At 47.5% G+C, this 15,741-nt stretch overlaps 1 protein-coding gene across 1 annotated transcript in view; it reads left to right on the forward strand.

Moving 5' to 3' along the window:
* Positions 1–15,741, forward strand: part of pdzd2 (PDZ domain containing 2) — a 183,704-nt gene that overhangs the window by 137,173 nt on the left and 30,790 nt on the right. Inside the window, exons 13-15 of the mRNA XM_084308088.1 lie at positions 715–1,601; positions 2,662–2,806; positions 10,577–14,018. Of these exons, the coding sequence (XP_084164214.1) occupies positions 715–1,601; positions 2,662–2,806; positions 10,577–14,018 (4,474 nt within the window). The remainder of the gene's footprint in view (positions 1–714; positions 1,602–2,661; positions 2,807–10,576; positions 14,019–15,741) is intronic.

The raw sequence follows: 15,741 nt of genomic DNA on the forward strand, positions 1-15,741 counted from the left end.
TCATGAGTCCGGAGCTCTACTCATGTAGCCATGCTGCCGGTACAGTCCAACCACTTGTTATGGTTCAACCACTTGGTACGGTCCAACCGCTTGGTACGGTCCAACCACTTGTTATGGTCCAACCACTTGGTACGGTCCAACCGCTTGGTACGGTCCAACCTCTTGGTACGGTCCAACCTCTTGGTGCGGTCCAACCACTTGGTATGGTCTAACCACTTGTTACGGTCCAACCACTTGGTACGGTCCAACCGTTTGGTACAGTCCAACTGCTTGGTACATTCCAACCACTTGGTACGGTCCAACCAATGACACGTTTGGAGCAGTGGTTCTCAAACTCTCATGTCAAGGAGGATTGATACATAACAGGCTCTGGACTCCCAATTCATAAGATGTTGTCCCGGCGACCACAGAGAAGTTATCTGTTGTTAGATATGATTTAGCTGAGAAATCCTTAACTGCCTGTAATAATAACTTTATTTATATAGCACTGTTTATACATGGATTGCAGCTCAAAGTGCTTCACAGCAAATAGCATAAAATTAACAACAATTAACAATACAGAATCAAAACAATGCATAAAGTGCAGACATAACAATAGGCATAAAATAAGTACAATAAGTACAGTGTTGCATGTTGTGGGCGCTATTGACTGCACTCATGTTCCAATTGTACCACCATGTGAAAACGAACATGTTTTTTCTCTCCCTCTCTCAGTTGGATTGGAGCGTACACTTTCCTGCCCGGCGTCAGAAGGGAAGTCTCCTGGCCCGGTCAACCGTCACGTGGAGGCGGCCCGCCAGCCCAGTGTGGCCAGCAGCCCTGGCTCAGTCCGCAGCCCCCTGCTCCGCCAGCGCAGGGTCATGTGTTACGAGGACGAGGTGAGTGACGAGGAGGAGGTGGACCCGGATCACCCAGGAGCCTCCCTGCCTTTCCTCAGAGCGTCTAACTCCAGAACGGCCTCCACCGACGCACGGGTGTCCCGTTTAACCGAAAGCGACTCCGGGATTGTGATCGCCACGTCATCGACCGAGGTAGACGTGGACAGCCAGGACGGAGGGGATGTACGGAGGGAGGGGAGCGCGGAGGTGCCTGCGCCGTCCTGCGGTCGCTCCTTGGTATCTGAGGAGGGCGGGGCCGCAACCGCGGGCTCAGAGTCGCCCTTCACGTCCATCCGATGCTCGTTGGACCACGAGGCGGGGGGCGGCGGCGGCGTGGCCGGGTTGGGCTCCAGCTCTGGCAACTTGGCGGTGAAGAAAGACGGCCTGCCCGCCCGCGACGGCGCTCAGGTGGAGTCCAAGCGCTCCCCGAAGCTGGAACACAAAGCCGTGACTCGGGTGAAAAGCATGATGAGCATCGAGGCTCCCAACCAGGGCGCCGCCTCGTCCCAACAAGCCCCCCAGTCCGGGGGAACCCTGCCCAGGGCGCCCCAGCCGCAGCACTGCAGGAAGGGGGAGACCAGCGAGCTGGCGGGGGTCTGCACCATCGACACGGTGGTCCTCAGGAGGAGCGAGGAGGAGTCGTTCGGTCTGGATCTGGAGATCAAGTCGTCTCCTCTGAAGGTGCTCATCACTGGGCTGAGACCTGGAGGGGCTGCGGAGAGGGTATGTCTACCACACCACATATATCTCTACACCGTCATGCTGAACTAACACACTGACCCCAATATATCTCTACACCGTCCTGCTGAACTAACTAACACACTGACCCCAATATATCTCTACACCGTCATGCTGAACTAACACACTGACCCCAATATATCTCTACACCGTCCTGCTGAACTAACTAACACACTGACCCCAATATATCTCTACACCGTCATGCTGAACTAACACACTGACCCCAATATATCTCTACACCGTCCTGCTGAACTAACTAACACACTGACCCCAATATATCTCTACACCGTCCTGCTGAACTAACTAACACACTGACCCCAATATATCTCTACACTGTCATGCTGAACTAACACACTGACCCCAATATATCTCTACACCGTCCTGCTGAACTAACTAACACACTGACCCCAATATATCTCTACACCGTCTTGCTGAACTAACTAACACACTGACCCCAATATATCTCTACACCGTCATGCTGAACTAACACACCTGGTGTTGCCTTCAAGGTTCTGACTCATCTGGGTACCAACATCTGCTGCCATTTACTATTATAGTACATTCACTACTAAACATTAGCTTCTGATCTGCAGTACATTCACTACTAAACATTAGCTTCTGCAGTACATTCACTACTAAACATTAGCTTCTGCAGTACATTCACTACTAAACATTAGCTTCTGATCTGCAGTACATTCACTACTAAATATTAGCTTCTGATCTGCAGTACATTCACTACTAAACATTAGCTTCTGCAGTACATTCACTACTAAACATTAGCTTCTGCAGTACATTCACTACTAAACATTAGCTTCTGCAGTACATTCACTACTAAACATTAGCTTCTGATCTGCAGTACATTCACTACTAAACATTAGCTTCTGATCTGCAGTACATTCACTACTAAACATTAGCTTCTGCAGTACATTTACTCCTAAACATTAGCTTCTGTTCTGCAGTACATTCACTACTAATTTGCTACCATTTGCTGTAGTTTTTTCCTAATCTGTGCTCTTGTCACTTTTTGATGACTTCACTCTTCCAGGAATCCAGGGGCAAGATGGGTGTCGGGGATGAGATTGTGGCGATCGGGGACGTGCCGGTGAGCGCGTCCAGCTACCAGGAGATCTGTGAGCTCATGCACAACCTCCCTGTAACGCTCTCCCTGGAGATCAAGAGGCCCGTTTCAGGTGAGGCCAGACCCTGTGTGTTGCTGCGGAAGTTGATATTTCTCCTCTTTTATGAGCTCCATTTAAAGACCCTGTGTGGTGTAGAACGGTAGTTCATGTACCTGTACCTGTACCTCGTACAGCAATACCACTTATTGTTCCCCCCTTAATTATTTTGTCTCTTTAATAAACAAGAACCGAAAATGAGTTGAATAAAGTTTAATAATTACATTTCACAGCAATCTGTGCAGCCTTGTTTAATCACTGTGTCCATGGAAATGACCATGAATGCCATAAAGTATGGTTTCCTTATGTCGAAAAGATAGTCTGTTTACCTTTCTGATAACTACATCATTGCATAACTAATTTCTGGTTATTAGTGATTCAACATTACAGCCAGAGGTGTTTAGCAGGCTGTGGTGTACAGGTGTAGAGACAGAGGTGTTTAGCAGACTGTGGTGTACAGGTGTAGAGACAGAGGTGTTTAGCAGGCTGTGACGTACAGGTGTAGAGACAGAAGTGTTTAGCAGACTGTGGTGTACAGGTGTAGAGACAGAAGTGTTTAGCAGGCTGTGACGTACAGGTGTAGAGACAGAAGTGTTTAGCAGGCTGTGACGTACAGGTGTAGAGACAGAAGTGTTTAGCAGGCTGTGACGTACAGGTGTAGAGACAGAAGTGTTTAGCAGACTGTGGTGTACAGGTGTAGAGACAGAAGTGTTTAGCAGGCTGTGACATACAGGTGTAGAGACAGAAGTGTTTAGCAGGCTGTGACATACAGGCGTAGAGACAGAGGTGTTTAGCAGGCTGTGACGTACAGGTGTAGAGACAGAGGTGTTTAGCAGGCTGTGACGTACAGGTGTAGAGACAGAAGTGTTTAGCAGGCTGTGACGTACAGGTGTAGAGACAGAGGTGTTTAGCAGGCTGTGGTGTACAGGTGTAGAGACAGAGGTGTTTAGCAGACTGTGACATACAGGTGTAGAGACAGAAGTGTTTAGCAGGCTGTGGTGTACAGGTGTAGAGACAGGGGTGTTTAGCAGACTGTGGTGTACAGGTGTAGAGACAGGGGTGTTTAGCAGGCTGTGGTGTACAGGTGTAGAGACAGAGGTGTTTAGCAGACTGTGACGTACAGGTGTAGAGACAGAGGTGTTTAGCAGACTGTGACATACAGGTGTAGAGACAGAAGTGTTTAGCAGGCTGTGGTGTACAGGTGTAGAGACAGGGGTGTTTAGCAGACTGTGGTGTACAGGTGTAGAGACAGGGGTGTTTAGCAGGCTGTGGTGTACAGGTGTAGAGACAGAAGTGTTTAGCAGGCTGTGACGTACAGGTCTAGAGACAGAAGTGTTTAGCAGGCTGTGACGTACAGGTGTAGAGACAGAGGTGTTTAGCAGGCTGTGATGTACAGGTGTAGAGACAGAAGTGTTTAGCAGGCTGTGATGTACAGGTGTAGAGACAGAGGTGTTTAGCAGACTGTGGTGTACAGGTGTAGAGACAGAGGTGTTTAGCAGGTGTAGAGACAGAGGTGTTTAGCAGACTGTGGTGTACAGGTGTAGAGACAGACGTGTTTAGCAGACTGTGTGACATACAGGTGTAGAGACAGACGTGTTTAGCAGACTGTGTGACATACAGGTGTAGAGACAGAGGTGTTTAGCAGACTGTGGTGTACAGGCGTAGAGACAGCTCTGAGTAGGAGTGTGACGTACAGGCGTAGAGACAGCTCTGAGTAGGAGTGTGACGTACAGGCGTAGAGACAGCTCTGAGTAGGAGTGTGACGTACAGGCGTAGAGACAGCTCTGAGTAGGAGTGTGACGTACAGGCGTAGAGACAGCTCTGAGTAGGAGTGTGACGTACAGGCGTAGAGACAGCTCTGAGTAGGAGTGTGACGTACAGGCGTAGAGACAGCTCTGAGTAGGAGTGTGACGTACAGGCGTAGAGACAGCTCTGAGTAGGAGTGTGACGTACAGGCGTAGAGACAGCTCTGAGTAGGAGTGTGACGTACAGGCGTAGAGACAGCTCTGAGTAGGAGTGTGACGTACAGGCGTAGAGACAGCTCTGAGTAGGAGTGTGACGTACAGGCGTAGAGACAGCTCTGAGTAGGAGTGTGACGTACAGGTGGAGAGACAGCTCTGAGTAGGAGTGTGACGTACAGGCGTAGAGACAGCTCTGAGTAGGAGTGTGACGTACAGGCGTAGAGACAGCTCTGAGTAGGAGTGTGACGTACAGGCGTAGAGACAGCTCTGAGTAGGAGTGTGACGTACAGGCGTAGAGACAGCTCTGAGTAGGAGTGTGATGTACAGGCGTAGAGACAGCTCTGAGTAGGAGTGTGACGTACAGGCGTAGAGACAGCTCTGAGTAGGAGTGTGACGTACAGGCGTAGAGACAGCTCTGTGTGATCATTGATTTCAAAATAATCCATCTTCCCACAGCCTCCCGTCATATAAACCATTATTCCCACGTTGCTGGTCATCAGTCATCAGTGGAGTGAAGAACTAACATCAACATCACTTCCTGTTGCTATAGTATCTTTGGTTTCTGTTCAAATCAAGCAAACACGCCCTGACTGACATTTCCTGGGGTCTTTAATTAAAGGTGCTATAGATAAAATGTTTATGTAAAGTAATATTTTTTTTAATAATACATCCACAGAGCTTTTAGAAAGGTGCAGAATAAAAGTATTGCTTTCCCTCCCAAAGAAATAATTGATTAATGAATTTATCATTTTAAGAATTTTGGCGGGTCCAAAATGAATGTTGTTGCATCCATGTATCCCCTGCCTACTTCCCAGCTCCCCATGTGGAATGCCCCTGATTGGATAAATGACATGCTGGTTCTCTAGTGCGGCATCTAGTGGCTGAATATTATCTATAGCACCTTTAAACTTTTATGCTTTTATTTCTTTTAGTTTTGTGACCTAGGTTCTTGGAGGAAAACAACATTCCAAATATACAGTAGATCGGCTTCTGTCTAAAAAAACAAGACTCTCTCTTTCTCTCCATTTGTGAAAACCCAATCTTGGAAACCAATCGTTGTTCTAATATAGTTACTGTAGATATTGCTAAAGACATTTTGGAGGTACAGTGCAGTAAAATGCTGCTTCTCCAAACATACATTAACCCTTTCACTACCACACTACAGAAGGTTAACCCTTTCACTACCACACTACAGAAGGTTAATCCTTTCACTACCACACTACAGACGGTTAACCATTTGTCGCGTGGCAGTGAAAGGGTTCATTTTTCATGTAGGAACACGATGGTGGTGTTACAGTAGTTCTCTGCAATCATGGGAACACCACTTGGCCGGACAAAACATCCCATTGGTTGTTCAGATTCAGGCCACCCTGAGATTTTGGAGTGTCTGATTTTTCTCTATGTATTTGATGTATTGGTAGCTATTGGGAAGTAAAGAGAATTTCAACTAAAATTATTATTAAAAAGATTTGCCTACCCCACCTTTTAAAGGGTGCATTTATATAACAGCTTTTATCCAAAGCGCTTTACAATTTCCCCCCTCACATTCACCCATTCACTCACACATTCACACACCGACGGCGGAGGCAACCATGCCAGGTGCCAACCTGCTCATCGGGAGCAATTAGGGGTTAAGTGTCTTGCTCAAGGACACTTCGACGCGCTGCCCGGGAGGAGTGGGAATCGAACCGGGAACCTTCTGATTACCAGGCGACCGCTCTACCTTCGAATTTGAAGTCTGTTCAAATAATATAATAAGTACTAATATATAATAAGTAAAATTATTAGGAAGATGTTGTGAAGCTGTGAAGAACTATGACATGACAGCTGATGTATTCATAAAATGTCATTTCTTTTTATGACTCAGTTCCAGATAAAAACTGTTCCATACACTACTGTTGCTCAACAAGCAATCAAACATCATTGATCATTGTTAAAGAATACCCTTTTTTGCCATATTTTATTATAGCTGATTTTATTAGTAAGTATTGACTGAGCATAATCTGACAGTGTGTCATTATTCATATGACATTATTATGCCAGTTCTATGAGATAGTTATTCATATGACAGTTTTATAAGCTAGTTATTCATAAGACAGTGTTATAAGCTAATTATTCATATGACAGTATTATGATAGTGTTATAAGTTAGTTATTCATATTACAGTGTTATGAGATAATTATTCATATTACAGTATTATAAGATAGTTATTCATAAGACAGTATTATAAACTAGTTATTCATATAACAGTATTATGACAGTGTTATAAGCTAGTTATTCATAAGACACTGTTATAAACTAGTTATTCACAAGACAGTGTTTGTTACAAGATAGTTATTCACAAGACAGTGTTATAAGATAGTTATTCATAAGACATGTTATAAGATAGTTATTCATAAAACAGTGTTATAAGATAGTTATTCATAAGACAGTGTTATAAACTAGTTATTCATAAGACAGTGTTATAAACTAGTTATTCATAAAACCGTGTTATAAGCTAGTTATTCATATGGCAGTTATATAAGTTAGTTATTCATATGACAGTGTTATAAGCTAGTTATTCATATGACAGTATTGTGATAGTGTTATAAGTTAGTTATTCATATGAGTGTTATAAGCTAGTTATTCATGACAGTATTTTGATAGTGTTCTAAACTAGTTATTCATAAGACAGTGTTATAAACTAGTTATTCATAAGACAGTGTTATAAACTAGTTATTCATAAGACAGTGTTATAAGCTAGTTATTCATAAGACAGTGTTATAAGATAGTTATAGAGAGAAAGAGAGACCACCCTGCTATGGGCATCCATATCATTGTATTTCCATTGTGAACACAGAACAGGAGCCTTAACTGGATGTCCATTCAAACCACTCAATAGTGCAGTGTGTCTTTCCCCTCATCGCGGCCCTAAGACGTAGGATCACTCTTCCCTTGCTGGCACTACCCCTCACCCTCCCCCTGGGAACTGCAAACAGCTGGCTTTGTATCCATGGTGACTATCTCGTTCATTTTACCTCCAGTAGCTAACGGTAGAGGAGCTCCTCCCTTCCTCTCTCCCCTCCCACTGTGCCTTATCCAGCTTGCTTTGAGCGGTAGATGTTTGCCTTAGCGTGTCATAGACTGTAGCGTAGCGGTGGTTCTGTGGTCATTGCTGTGAGACGTTGCTTGTTGCTCATCTAGGGTAAAGAGTCCTTTTTTTATATGGTTCTAATTTGTTCTGCAGCTGCCTTCAAGGATTTCTCATTGAAACCAACGGGTACTCCTAGCAGCAAGCTAACATACTCTCTTAAAACCAACGTGTACTCCTAGCAGCAAGCTAACATGTTCTCTTAAAACCAATGTGTACTCCTAGCAGCAAGCTAACATGCTCTCTTAAAACCAACGGGTACTCCTAGCAGCAAGCTAACATGCTCTCTTAAAACCAATGGGTACACCTAGCAACAAGCTAACATGCTCTCTTGAAACCAATGGCTACTCCTAGCAGAAAGCTAACATGCTCTCTTGATACCAACGGGTACTCCTAGCAGAAAGCGAATAGGGGTGCACGATTCAGGGGAATTTCATGTATAAACGGGTAGTAAGAGCTAAAAAAAAACCTTGTCAGGTTTATGTATTTCCTTGAATGGCAAAATGATTAACACAACCCCTGGAGGTCAGGAATGCAGAAAAACGTTTTACCAATGAAGAGAAAATCTCAGACCCCGCAAATAAGCAGCGCTCACAGCAACATCTCTAGTGAACCACGTAGATCTAACCAGGAGAAATGTGGGAATGTGTTCATGAATCCTGTTTGTATGTGATGTGTAGTACGTGTTTGTATGTGATGTGTTTGTACTGTATGTGTATTCATACAAAGTGCCACGGGTGAGTCTTTGTTGACGCCGTACATGGCGGCTGCACATGGTGCTTTTGTTGAACCACTATACGCATTGATTCATCATCCGCCTTTTTGTCTTTCTGCTTTTACTCCCACCTCCCCAATTTAGTGATTATGACAATTCCTTTCCTGGTCGTTGCGCTGCCCTACTGTCGGTCTGGGGAGGGTGTAGACTACCACATGTTGCCCTACTGTCGGTCTGGGGAGGGTGTAGACTACCACACGCTGCCCTACTGTCTGTTGGGAGGGTGTAGACTACCACACGCCTCCTCCGGTACATGTGGTGTCGCCAGTCGCTTCTTTTCACCCGACAGCTAGGAGAGCGTAATGTGTGCGGAGGTTCATGCTATCTCCCCCCAGATCCCCTCCCTGCTGAACAGACCGACCAGTAGGAGTCGCTGTTGCAACGACCAGGACTTGTACCCTCTCCGGCTTCCCGCTCATGAACACCAACGATCGTGTTCGTAATGATGACCGACCGAACCCGAGGTTCCGCTGACACCGGGAATTGAACCTCTGGGTCTCTGAGGTGGTAGACGAATGCTTAGACCTCTACACTACCCAACCGCTCCAGTGTTTAGACCTCTACACTACCCAGCCGCTTCAGTGCTTAGACCTCTACACTACCCAGCCGCTTCAGTGTTTTAGACCTCTACACTACCCAGCCACACCAGTGTTTTAGACCTCTACACTACCTAGCCGCTCCAGTGTTTAGACCTCTACACTACCCAACCGCTCCAATACTTAGACCTCTACACACTACCCAGCCACACCAGTGTTTAGACCTCTACACTACCCAGCCGCTCCAGTGCTTAGACCTCTACACTACCCAGCCTCTCCAGTGTTTAGACCTCTACACTACCCAGCCTCTCCAGTGCTTAGACCTCTACACTACCCAGCCGCTCCAGTGCTTAGACCTCTACACTACCCAGCCGCTCCAGTGCTTAGACCTCTACACTACCCAGCCGCTCCAGTGCTTAGACCTCTACACTACCCAGCCGCTCCAGTGCTTAGACCTCTACACTACCCAGCCTCTCCAGTGTTTAGACCTCTACACTACCCAGCCACTCCAGTGCTTAGACCTCTACACTACCCAGCCGCTTCGCTTCATCCCTATTAAACAGAAATGGAAATATTGAATAATATTACTCAGACTCCACTCATATCCACATACCACATCCGCCTTTCTTTTGTTTACAGTATAAGTCATATAACAGATCACATGTTGGGAAGTTGCAGAATTCCCTCTTGGAACAGACGGCATACAAGTCAGAGAAAAGAAACCTTAATTGTATCCCCGAACGACAGTGTCTTGGATAGTAGGAACATTCATGCCCAGTAGAGGCATGTATTGATTTCGGTGACCCCATGACCTTGCCTCTAGCGCCACCATCAGGTTAACTTTCAATGTTTAAATGAGTGTATCTCCTGCTCCGTTAAGCGTACAGTCGTGAAAATGATCTCCAGAGATGCGGCTCCTTGTGGACAACACATGTGAGACACAATTTAGAAAACAGACACACCACGGTCATTTTCTGGTATTGGGTCTGTATGTGGTCTGTGTTTAGGATTTATTGTCTGGTCTGTATTTAGTCTGCTTTAAGGGTCTATATTTAGGATGTACAGTTTGCTGCTTTACAGGTAATTGACAGGTGATTGAGGCAACAGAAAACCCACCCCATCCTCCCTGAACCTCCTTCATTCCATTTATCTCTTCTCTGATGTCATAACTGCTCTATGACATCATGCGGCCTTATCGGGCTGTGAAGTGGATGGAATGACGTGTTGTTAGTCATTAGAAGGAATAGGTTTTAGAGAACGTGTGTTTGTGGGATTGGGGAGTGAACTGTGAGCTGGTTAATTCACCGCTGTCTCTCAATCACCAGACTTATTACTGAAATGAGGTCCTGAATATCTCCATATCTTCTCACCTTTCCTTCTCAGCTGTAGACCGTCTGTCCAGTCTGATGATGTCATCAGGGGGCTGCGACGGGGCCACCAGACTGGACCAGCCGAGACCCCATCTGGAGTTAACCGATGACAAGAGAGCGGCGAGCTCAAATGCCCCGACGACGACGATAAATCCCAAGCCTGCAGCCCAAAATAACCACAGCTCTCTAATACCTGTTACTAATATAGATGATATCATATCAGAACTAATCTCCTCTCATGGTAAATGTGCAGCCTCCGACCCCTCCTCTAGAACACTAGGTAGTAATGAGCCAGTCCCCTGTAGACCAGGCCCAGACCCCTCCTCTAGAACACTAGGTAGTAATGAGTCAGTCCCCTGTAGACCAGGCCCAGACCCCTCCTCTAGAACACTAGGTAGTAATGAGCCTGTCCCCTGTAGACCAGGCCCAGACCCCTCCTCTAGAACACTAGGTAGTAATGAGCCAGTCCCCTGTAGACCAGGCCCAGACCCCTCCTCTAGAACACTAGGTAGTAATGAGCCAGTCCCCTGTAGACCAGGCCCAGACCCCTCCTCTAGAACACTAGGTAGTAATGAGCCAGTCCCCTGTAGACCAGGCCCAGACCCCTCCTCTAGAACACTAGGTAGTAATGAGCCAGTCCCCTGTAGACCAGGCCCAGACCCCTCCTCTAGAACACTAGGTAGTAATGAGTCAGTCCCCTGTAGACCAGGCCCAGACGGCTCCTCTAGAACACTAGGTAGTAATGAGCCTGTCCCCTGTAGACCAGGCCCGGATGGCTCCACTAGAACACTAGGTAGTAATGAGCCTGTCCCCTGTAGACCAGGCCCGGATGGCTCCACTAGAACACTAGGTAGTAATGAGCCTGTCCCCTGTAGAACAGGCCCGGACGGCTCCACTCCACCTTGGAACCAGAAAGGCACTGTTGAGGCACCGATGCAGCCGAGTCTTTTAGATTTCTCCGTCTTGGATGCGGGAAATAATAAAGGATGTCTTCTGCCTGTGGGTAAAACCTTCTTGAACAATTACTCCAGAAACTTTAGTCCTCATCTCACGGACGACGACTCCTCTCTTTCCAATGGACTTAGTAAAGAGGAGCCGAACGTCGGAGTGAAACACATGTACGATATGGTCGAGGACAGCGATTCGGAGAGTGACTCCACCACCACCACCACCACAGACAACGGTCACATAGCCGCCCGTGGCAGCGTTCATCCCCGACAAATGGACACGGACGAGGAGGAGGAGGAGGAAGTGGAGATCTGTTACAGCGAAGCCCAGAGACCCGGTGCTCTGAGGACAGAGGGACCATCGTGTCCCCAGCAGGCTGGTTCAGAGCCAGCTCAGGCCCGCGATGTGGTCTCTATGAAAGACAAAGACATCTCTGTGAAGACCACCCAAGGGTCACATGCCTCTCGTCCGTCAGGTGCCTCTCCGATGGGGGAGTCCAACACCTCCCCCTGCCAAGAAGCATGTACGTCCTCCAAGGCCATCGTTCTTGGTCCCACCTCGGAGTCCTCGCTGTACTGCATCAACGGTGCCAACAGGTTATGTGACAGAGTGGAAGCACCTGTAGTGTCCAGTCCTGCACGTCTCAGCATTTGCAGCAGTCCTTCCCCCACACTGGAGACCCCCGGCGTGACTCCGCGGAGTCAGGAACGGACGGCGAGGCTTCATGCAAATGCCTCGCTGGCTTCAGCTTCTGTAAAGGAGTCTAATACCCAGACGCCGCCCCACGCCACTGCAATGGAAACAAAGTCCTCCAACTTGAGCAATGGCAGATCAGGTGCAACGACAAGGGACAAGGAGAGAGAGAAGGTTCTGTCCACAACGGCAGACTCGAGAACAGCCTCCAACACCCCCAGTAGCCCCTTGCTTAGGGCATCGGGGTCAAAATCACTCAGCGGTTCAGACTCGCCTGTGTGGAGTAGCAAGTTGAAACTCCAGGACAAAGCTCAAAACAAGCCATGCACTGGCACAGGTAAACTGAAAGGTCTGAGCGTTAAGAGTAAAAGTAAACCACAGGAGCAGTTGTCCCCAAAACCCGCCAGAGCTGAGAGTCCAGTTCTGAAGAAAGTCAACGTGTCCCCGGTCCAGTCGCCCAAACTACAAGCCAAGAAGGCAGCCATGTCTGGCAGTTTGAAGACCAGCAGACAACTTGAGAAAAGTCCAGCTTCACCAAAACTGACCGACAGAGGGCAGGATAAAGCCAAGCCAGATAAAGCCAAGTGCAGCCCCACAGTCTCCACCGTAGAGCTGGCACACTCTGCCAGTAAGAAAATGGAGGAGTCCCCCTCAGACAAAGGGGAGACGCGGGTGTCTCAGGCGGTTTCTAAGCCAAAGGAGCAACCAGGGACGCCTCCCACCCAGAGAACCTTCATAGAGGTCCGTCTGTCGTCCTCGTCTGCGTCCTCCTCATCCTCCACGCCGGTTCTTTCGCGCAAAGAAACCGCGAGCGCGAAGGACTCTAATCAAACCCAAAGTCTGTCTTCGCGCAATGATGTCAACGGAAACACAGATTCGAGACTGTCATCTCCGCTCGTACCCTCCGTCTCCATACTTAAATCGGAAAAATCAAATGGTGTGATGACGTGTAATGCAGTAGTTAATTCATTTGATTCTACAAATGAGGCCCATTCAGTTATGAGCAACGGCCCTCTAGATGACGGTTATAAAAACTCTTGTATAGGCGATATTGGTGACAGCCTAAAGTCCAGCAGATCCAAACTGTACTTAAAGGCAATGGAACGACGGAGTTTATCCACGGAGGCCGCCTTGCCCGGGGACCCCAATCCCTTCTCTGTCCGCCAGAGGATCAAGTCCTTCGAGAACCTGGCCAGCTTCGACAAGCCTGTGGTCAGATGCATTGGCATTCAGGCGTATGCTGTGACGTGTAAGCCCCCGCTTAACCGCAGGCTGTCTGGCTACATGGGTTCGGTCAGCTCTGTCGACCCTTGCGCTCTACGGAGGAGTTTCAGCTCCTGCGTGGATAATCTGATCCCGGCCGCGCCACCCTCCCTGCTGCTCGGGATGTCCCCTTCTAGCTTTACACTGATCCACTTTGACCCGCCCCCTCCTCCGAGCTGCAGCGTGGCTCCCCCGGACGAGGACAAAGTCGCGGACGTACTTCCTAAACGTTCCGAGGGGGTCCCCCAGACGCCGCCCGTGTTGCGGAGCAAGCATGCCAGGGGGCACGCCAACCTCTCCCGCACCAGACTGAGGGAGCTCAGGGCGCTCAGCATGCCGGACCTGGACAAGCTTTGTACAGAGGACTTCACTACTGATCCAGGCACGGTCACATATAAGACTGAGCTGGAGATCCACCCCTCCAGGCCTCCGGAGGTCTGTCCTCACCCTGCAGCCCTGACAGCGGTGGACCAGCCCAGGGGAGGAAACAAAGGTGGCCCCGGGGTGTCTGAGACCTCTCCTCAGCAGCAGCCATGTGGGTGGTCCATCAGGTGAGAACAGGAAGCATTGGCACATCTATCAGCTGAATGCAGCAGCCGTCTCTGAATGTCACACTCTGTATTCTGCTCTCATATTGTGCTTCATTATTTGAAAAGTCTGACCAAAATGTTATTATGATTACCATAATTGTTTACCATTAGTGTTATGGCGCTCTCACTCACTCTATGTTTCCTTTCAGAATGTTTGTGTCTTATACGTGTTTTATGTTGTATATCTTGTATAGTGTTCCTTGGTTAATTTTTTTTATTTAATTCCAGTTTAAATGAGAGAATTCAAATTCGGACATGAATATTTATGTCAAAAAGGAATAATAATTAGATTTGCCAGATACCGTTAAAGGTGCTATAGATAACATTCAGCCACCAGATGTCACACTAGAGCACCAGCATGTAATTTATTCAATCAGCTGCATTCCACATGGGTAAATGGGAAGTAGGGAGTGGATACATGTAAACAACAACATACATTTTACACAGTGTAGACATATGTACAATGTTCGATGCAGAATAGACGTAACTGAGTTACCATATAATATACAATACTATGCAGTGTACTAATGTACAATACTATATAGTGCAAAGCAGAAATGGGATGAGGTACAATTTAGGTACAATTTACAGTAAGGTGTACGAGTTGTAGTGCAATCCTTCATCAATAAATATAAAGTGTGGGGAGTGGGTGCTACAGTGTGTTTGTTTAAAGTGAGTGTGTGCTATAAAGTGTGGGGAGTGGGTGCTACAGTGTGTTTGTTTAAAGTGAGTGTGTGCGTGTGGATGTGTGTGCTATGTGCGTTTGATGGTTGTTGTTGTGTAGTGTTCATTGTTCGTTGAGCAGCCTGATGGCCTGGGGATATAAGCTTCTTCTGAGTCTTTCTGTGCTCGCCTTGAGACTCCGGTATCGCTTGCCTGACCGCAGCAGTTCAAAGAGGCAGTTGTTCGTGTGACTGGAGTCTTTAATGATTCTCTTAGCCTTGCCCCTGCACCGCTTGTTGTAAATGTTCTGGAGGGCGGGGAGCCCCCCTCCGATTGTGCGTTCGGCTGAACGTGTCACTCTTTGTAGTCTGCTTCGGTCTTGTGCAGTGCTATTCCCAAACCAGGAGGTGATGTTGCCAGTCAGGATGCTCTCTATTGTACATGAGTAGAAGTTCTTAAGGATCTTCTGACTGACTTGGAACTTCCTTAGGCGCCTGAGGAAGTAGAGGCGTTGTCGTGCCTTCTTCACAACACTGTCAATGTGTGTGGTCCATGTCAAGTCCTCGGATATGTAGGCTCCGAGGTACTTAAAGCTGTTGACTCTCTCAACCGGTGCCCCGTCGATGCTGAGGGGGCTGTAGTCCTTGACCCCCGACCTCCTGAAGTCCACAATCATCTCCTTTGTTTTGCTGACGTTCAGGGAGAGGCTGTTTTCCTGGCACCATCCCGCCAGGACCTTGACCTCTTCCAGGTAGGCCCTCTCGTCGTTGGCAGAGATCAGGCCCACCACCACTGTGTCGTATATATGTATAACGTATATGTTAACGTTAATATCGCCTAATCTATGTTTTAAATTATGGCTATGTGTCTAATCTGCCCGTCGCTTATCAAAGAATCATTTTCCAGTCAGTGTTGTCAAGGCAGATTGGTTTTTTATCGCTTCATTTCCGTTTGAGAGCATTTTGAAAAGCGCCCGTTTTCAGGTGAAAAACAGCCCATTCTGTGATAATCGCCTTTTACT

Source organism: Notolepis coatsorum (genome assembly GCF_963971535.1).
Source record: "Notolepis coatsorum genome assembly, chromosome: 2".
NCBI classification, from domain to species: Eukaryota; Metazoa; Chordata; class Actinopteri; order Aulopiformes; family Paralepididae; genus Notolepis; species Notolepis coatsorum.